This window comes from Penaeus japonicus, unplaced genomic scaffold (assembly GCF_977035675.1).
Source record: "Penaeus japonicus unplaced genomic scaffold, GWHDUDI00000001_assembly GWHDUDI00000027, whole genome shotgun sequence".
Lineage (NCBI taxonomy): Eukaryota > Metazoa > Arthropoda > Malacostraca > Decapoda > Penaeidae > Penaeus > Penaeus japonicus.
Window position 1 is genome coordinate 15406799 of NW_028234429.1, and position 7500 is coordinate 15414298.

A 7500-nucleotide genomic window follows, 5' to 3' on the forward strand; every position below is an offset into this window, starting at 1 on the left:
TTTTATTTTATAATATATTGAATTTGACTACGGAACAACTTGCCTTTTTTGTGCATATACAGCTATCAGTTACCAAATCTCAGCATTTTGTGTCATTCATCAATTTCATTATATCCATTTAGTACAGATCTTAAATCGGATTCCCCCACTATTGATTTTCATCTTATTTTGCAACTGCACGTTCCAAATCCCTCTTGGAGCAACAACAACAACAACAAGCGCACAATGACGCGACCCACAAACACACTGGTGACGACTGGAATCCTTACACACAAACGCCCTCACTCCTCTTAAAGGGACTACCGCCCACCCTGGACCTACCAGTCTTCCTCCCTCTTTGGACTTCTCTCCTTCTCTCTCCCCTCTCCCCTCTTTTGACCTCTCTTATCTTCTCCTCTCCCCCGTTTGTTTGTTTGTTTGTTTGTTTTTGTTTTTTACATCTCTCCTCTTCTCTTCTCCTCTCTTTCGACCTCTGCTTTTCTCCTCTTCCCCTCTTTCGACTTCTCAACTCTTCTTCTCCCCTCTTTTGACTTCTCTCCTTCTCTTCTCTCCCCTTCTCTATTTTGACCTATCTCCCCTCTTTTGACCTATCTCCCTTCTTTCTCTTTCTCATCCCCCATTTCTCCTCCTAATTCCCATCTCCTCCTCTTCTCTTCTTTGTCCCCTTTCACAAGCCCGCCCAACGCCTGCTAAAGGTCGTCGTTGCATATATGAAACCTTGCAAGGGATCCGGCGCGCCACGCACTTCCAACCCGGGGATTTGCAACAGTTTAAGTTTGGGGTGAGTAAGGGAGACGAGTGTTCGGTTACACGGCGATTGCAAATGAATTGAGTAAGAGGAAGAGGAGGAGGAGGAGGAGGAGGAGGAGGAGGAGGAGGAGGAGGAGGAGGAGGAGGAGGAGGAGGAGGAGGAGGAGGAGGAGGAGGAGGAGGAGGAGGAGGAGGAGGAGGAGGAGGAGGAGGAGGAAGAGGAAGAGGAGGAGGAGGAGCAGTAGGAGGAAGAAGAAGTAGAAGAAGAATAAGAAGGAGGAAACGAAGGAAGGCTGAAAGGGAGAGGCGAGAGAAAGAGATGAGACGGGTGGGCGAGAGGGAGAGATGGGAGGGAGGAGCGAGAGGGAGAGATGGGAGGGAGGAGCGAGAGGGATGAGAGACAGGGGCAAGATGAAGAGATGAGAGGGAGGGGGGGGGGCGAGAGATAGGAAGAGATGGACGAGAGGCGCGAGAGTGGAGATAGGTAGGAGTCGAGAGGGAGAGAATGGAATGGAGTAGGGGCGAGAGGGAACGAGGATGGATGTGCGGAGCGAGAGGGAGAGATGAGAGAGAGGGGCAAGAGGGATGAGAGACAGGGGCAAGGTGAAGAGATGAGAGGGAGGGGCGAGAGGGAGGAATGGGGAAAAGGGTTGAGAGGGAGGGGCAAGGAGGAAGGTTGAGAGGGAGGAGCGAGAGGGAGGGGAGACACGACCCATCTTTAGAGCACAGAAGCCGCAAAACAACAAGCAAATCCTTTTTTTTTTTTTTTTTTTCCTTTTCCTTTTTTCGTCTCGCATAAGATTATGAATAAGCAGGTAGACTAGGTCTGCTTCGGGGCTAAGGGGGGGGGGGGAGTGAAATTCGCACACGCGCGTTAGAAAATATACAGATACACACGAACCAAAGGAATACGCACACATGCTGATAATCACACGCGTACACACATGTAAACAAAGATACACAAAGGTAGAGATAAATATAGAGATTGAGAGGGGATGAAGAAATAAAAGAGGGAGATTTGCAGAGAGATTGAGGAGTGGGGCGAGAGGAGAGGTGGAGAGGAATGAGAGAGGGAGATTTTTTTTTTTTGAGGATTTCATTTTGAAAAGACAAAGAGAGAGAGAGATGAGAGTGAGATGGAGGAGGGAGAGTTTAGTGGGTGGTAGAGGTGATGTGTGGTGATGAGGGGAGAGGTGGTGAGAGGAGGGAGGTTGTGTGTGTAGTGGAGAGTGGAGTTGGATGGTGTGGAGGCGTGATGTAAGGGTGTGGGTGTAGGAGGTGATGGGAGAGGGGAGAGGTTTTAAGATGGGGAGATATTAGATTGCGGTGTAAGGAGGGTGTGAGGAGTAGTGGAGAGAGAGAGAGAGAGTGGGTGGGAAGAGAGTTGAGTGGAGGTGAGGAGTTGAGTAGACGATTGATGTGGGGAGAATGACGGGGGAATGGTGGAGAGGGGGTAGAAGAGGGGACGGAGAGGTAGAGATGAGGGGAGGGGTTGGGAGGGGAGGAGATAGATGAGGAGGAAGAGTGGGAGAGTAGGATTGTGGGAAGTGAGGAGGGGGGAAGAGCGGTTTGGCATTGGATGAGGACCAGAGGTGGGAGAGGTTGAGAGGGAGGAGAGGAGGAGGGAGAAAAGACAGCGGAGAGGGAGTATGAGAGAGGAGGAGGGAGAGAGGAGAGGAGAGAGAGAGGGAGGAATGGTCTGGTGGGGGGAGGTAAGGGGATGGGTGGAGGGCGGGTGTTGAGAGGGGATTGAGTGGAAAGAGAGGGAGGGAAGGAAGGGGAGAGGAGAGAGGAGAGAAGGTTGGAGTGGAGATGAGTGGGGGAAGGTGGAGGGAACAGAGAGGGAAGAGGGAGGGAGGATGGAGGGGCGTAGGAGGAAGAAGGCAGGGAATGAGAGAGGGGAGCGGGGGGAGGAGGAGGAGAGAGGAGGGGGTAGGGAGGAGGGGTGGGAGAGGGAAGAGGGTGAGAGGAGCGGGAGATTCAGGGGAGTGAGAGGAGAGGAGGGGGGTTGGGTGGAAGGTGGGGAGGGTGATGAGAAGAGAGAGAGGAGGTGGAGGGGAAGGGGGAGAAGGGGTTGGGGAGTGGAGGGAGGGGTAGAGAGAAGGAGGTGAGTTAGAGAGGGAGCTGGGGAAGGGGGAGGTAAAGGAGTATGAAAGGGGTGGATGTGAGAGAAGGAGGGGGGGGAGAAGGACGGGGAGATGGCGTGGGGGTGATGGGGGTAGACGATATAAGGAGAGGGGGGAGTTAGGGTAGATAGAGAATGGTGTGGATGAGGAGTGTGGGGAGAGAAGGAAAGGTGATTGGAAGAGGGAGAGATTCGGGAGGGATGGTGTGGGAATGAGATGTGGTGTGAGAGGAGAGGAAGGTGGGTGAGTGGTGAGAAGTGGAGTGAGAGTAGAGGTATGTGGAGCGGAGAAGGAGAATGGGTGTGGGAGAGGAGGAGATGGAGAGGGGAAGTGTAGATGTGAAGAGGAGTGAAGTTGAGGGAGAGGGAAGGAAGAAGGTACGGAAAGGGAGAGGAGAACAAGGAGGGAAAGGAGAAGGAGAGTGAGAGAGATGGGGAGGGGAGGGAGAGAGTATTTGATCTATCCTTCCCATACTCGCTTATAACTTCATTATGGAGGGGGGAGGGCGTAAAGGAGAGAAGGAGAAGTAGGGAGAGAGTGGAGATGAGAGTGGAAGGATGAGAGAGGGGGGAGAGGGAGGAGAGGGAGGAAGTGAAGGGAGTGTGGAGGAGGTGAGAAGAGGAGAGGAATTGTAAAGTAACGCGAGAGAGAGGTGGAGAGAGCGGAGAGGATGGGGGAGAGAGAGTAAGAGAGAGAGAGAGAGAGAGAGAGAGAGATAGAAGGAGAGAGTGGGAGAGAGAGAGGAGAGAGAGAGAGAGAGAGAAAGAGAGAGAGAGAGAAAGAGAGAGAGAGAGAGAGATAAGAGAGATAAACAGATAAATAAAGCAGTATCATAACCGAAACACTATAACGTATTCAAATAACCAAACGCACAAATAAAGATGGAAAAAAAATCAGCGCAAAATTAACCATTTCCCAGAACCCACTATAACCCAGCCACAACCCACTACAACTCGCAACGATCCCCCTCAAGGAGGTTCAACCCACCTTTTAACCAACCATTAACCCACCGTAATCTACTCCTTAAAAAAAATAAAAAACGTTTGTTTACGAGGCTCCTGTAAACGACGCAGTGAAGTTTCCAGACTTATGAGTTTTTGAATATTTTATTTTCACCCCTTTTGGCTCTTAACACGTGATAGAACGGTGAATAAACAAACTCATGTGTGTTTCTGCCTTTGATCTTCCTTGCAACACGGAACTGTTCGTATGTTTGTTGGTTTTGCGGAAGGTATTTGAGCTTTGGGATGGGAATATTCATTTTAATAGCCTATTGGATTTCACATATCCATTTAGTATGCATGTATAGACCTTCGTGATAAATTGCCAATGTTATATATTCAGCATTTTGCATCATTCGATATCCTTTTACTTATTCTAGATTTAAGAAACTGCGAAGTATGTAGTCTGGCATTGTTAAAATCTACGGAGCCGAAACCCATATTTCACACAAATGAACGCCATTGAAATGGTCCCTTTTTGGAAATGTTTTCTGAATCCCATTGCTTAGATAATCACCACAAAATATTTGCCTATTTCTCCATCAATGGAGACAAAGGAGAGTTTTGACTATGTAATAACCTGACCGACCTTAACTTGAGGAACCGCCTTTTGATCGGTCCATATAGATAAGAGAGATGTTGATTAGCATAGATAAAAAAATAATAGATACAGATCCTGTCTACCGACATATTCGACCCTTGGCCTACTCATCTCAACGATGAATTCTTTTTAAAAAACGACTCATAAAAAAAATCCTTCTTCTTCTCTCTATCCTTCGCCTCACCTTATTATTCTCTATCCTGTAGGAAGCGGCGGACGAGCGTCTTCTTTTCTCGATTCCTATTCCTCCTTGCAGGCGAAGCAGTCTATATAGATCTGCTTTCCCTGTCGTCTTAATACCGTTTTTTCGATCTGAGTATTGCGACATCTTCGTGACCTTGAGTGACCTGGGTTTCGGCGAGTGTGTGTGTCTCGCCACGTTTTAGTCCCTTTTTTCCTCTCTAAAGATTTCTTCCGCCCGGTGGGTCACGAGACCCTGCGGCCGCGAGATTCTTTTTTCATACATATACTTCGCTCTTGAGTATTTAGATCATTAAGAAAAAAGAATCCAAAATTCTATATTTCTTGGATTTACCTAGTGGAAAGACTTCGGAAATATATCAATTAATTATCACTATTTTCATAAGGACTTCCTGCTTCACTTACAGCGCAGCGCGGTCGCGAGGGAATGAGAGGCCTCGATACAGAAGGATGCAAACCTCCGCGAACAGGGAGGGTCGAGCCACAATACGCGTAGGTGGGGTAGGGGGAATGGAGGTATGTGGAGACGCGACCGCGAGTTCGTGGGAAGGGCTGACCCGAGAACAATCTGTCTTCTGAGATCAAGCCGGGTTTGAGGAGGTGATGGGTGCTGTGTCTACGAAGGGCTTGTGGGAGTTATTTTTTTTTTGGTTTGTCCGTCTAGCATGTACGGATAGGTTTATTAGGTGTGGTTCTGTGCGCCTTTATCTTTGGTTTGTGTGGTTTTTTGTAGTGAGGCGAGATTGTGGGGAGGGGTGAGGATAAGGTGATGGTGAGTGAGCTCTAAGATTGATAGGCGCGAATAAGGAGCGATACGGTAACGATATGATAGAGCGCGAGCGAAGGCTGCGGAGCCTACGTGCGCACAGTAGAATAAATCACGCCTAGTAGAAATACGTCGAGAGAGGGCGCGATAGAGAGAAAAAGGAGTCGTAGCAGCACAGATCTGAAAGAGACCAATTAAGCCGTGAATAGGTAAGATCACAGTGAGGACAAGACGTAAATAATAAGATCGAACATAGAGAAAGGTAGACAGCGAGCTCACAGCACGATGCACGAGCGAAGCGAGAAGCGACAGATTCGTGCAAAACGAAGAGCGAGCAGTTGGGTCTCGGCCACACGACTCCTTATACGCAGGCCTACCGCCCATCCTGTACCCCGAGCACGTGTCGCCTCGGCGGCGAGCGGATAGTAGTCCGCTACGAGCGCCGATCGGACAGATCTCGTCATATTCTGCGAAATCGCTATACAGAGCCTACGCGGAAATGAATGTCCAATAAGTCAGAGACCATTCCAACGGAGCTCTCATTCGACTTCCGTATGATCGCTTAGCTAGCTCCTCCTCATCTATCTCTCGCCTGCGCTCGAAGCTACATTCGACTCTTCTTTCTCGCCCCTAATCTCTCCTATCTCCGTTTTAGTCTACTCTCCTCTCCTCCTTTACGCTTATATCTAATATCTCCTCTTTACCTTTCTCTCTCTGCCTCTCGCTATCTCACTCTTCGCTCTACATCTCTCTCTCTCTCACTACCTCCCTCCTCCTCTCCTCCCTTTCTCTCCTATCCCCGCTGCTTATCTCTATTCTTATCTCTCTATTTTCTCTTTAGCCTCTGTTTTGTGTTTTGGGTTTTGGGCTTCTTCTGTCATTTTTCGCTTTCTCTTCTTTGTCGGACTGATATCTATCTTTTTGTATCCTCTTTTTTTCTGCGCGCTGATAGCCTTTTGTTGTTGTCGTCCATTTGCTCGTTTCATGAAGCGACAGTTTTGGTGTTTGGTGTTTTTGAATATAGTTGTTGTTATTTGATTACACTGTAGTTTTTTTTTGAGCTTTCCTTCTCTGTCATCCTAATTGCAGTATTTGCGATTTACCATCTGCCTTCTTGACCTGGTTCTTACAAAGCTTGTAGTTTTGGCCTAGTCGTTGGGTTTTTGTTTCCCTTTTTTCGTTTATACGTTATATTCGTTTGGTCTTTTTTTCTCCTTCTTCCCTTCTTACTTCTCTTTGGACCCGTTATTATTTCCTAACTACTATACTATTTCACCTTTTAGTATCATTGCCTCTGCCCTTTAGTCATTACTACCCGGTTTGGTTATGGGTTATCTCTTTTTTTTTTCCCTCCATTTTCCCTTCTTCCTTTTTCTTCTTCCTCTTCTCTCTTTTTCTCCTTCTCTTTCCTTGTTCTTTATTCCGCTTTCTTGCTTCCCATTCCTCCTTTTCCTCCTCTTCTTCGTCCTCCTTGGCCTCTTCGTCCACCTCTTTCTTATTCTTGTCTTCATCTTCCTGTTCCTCGTCGTCTTCCTCCTCCTCCTCCTTCTCCTCCTCCTCCCCTTTCACGTTCTTCTTCTCCTCTCATTTTTTACCTATTTGCGCTGTTTCCTCGCCATCTGTTTTTCTTTATTCTTGTGTTTCTCGCTGAAGTTCCCTTTCTCTCTCTCTCTCTCTCTCTCTCTCTCTCTCTCTCTCTCTCTCTCTCTCTCTCTCTCTCTCTCTCTCTCTCTCTCTCTCTCTCTCTCTTTCTCTCTCTTCTTTTTTCTTCTCTTCTCTCTCTGTCTGTTCCTCTCTCTTCTCCTCTCTTCTCTCTCTATCTCTCGCTCTTCATCTAACTCACTCTATCACTCTCTCTCTACTCTCTTTACTCTTCTCTACTCATATTCACTCTCACTTACTCTCTTTCAAACTTTTCTCTCTCTCTCTTCTCTTCTCCGTACCTATCAATACTTATCTATCTAATCTATCTATTTATCTAAACCAATCCTTATCTCTCATCATCTATTGAAAATTCTATCTAATTTCTCTTCTCTCTTTCTCTTCTCTCTTCTC

At 47.6% G+C, this 7500-nt stretch overlaps 1 protein-coding gene across 1 annotated transcript in view; it reads right to left on the reverse strand.

Annotated features, from left to right (window-relative positions):
• Nucleotides 1–4806, reverse strand: part of LOC122252079 (protein stum homolog) — a 29035-nt gene extending 24229 nt beyond the window's left edge. The window contains exon 1 of the mRNA XM_043014340.2: nucleotides 4663–4806. Within this exon, the coding sequence (XP_042870274.2) occupies nucleotides 4663–4806 (144 nt within the window). The remainder of the gene's footprint in view (nucleotides 1–4662) is intronic.
• Nucleotides 4807–7500: the final 2694 nt, after the last annotated feature.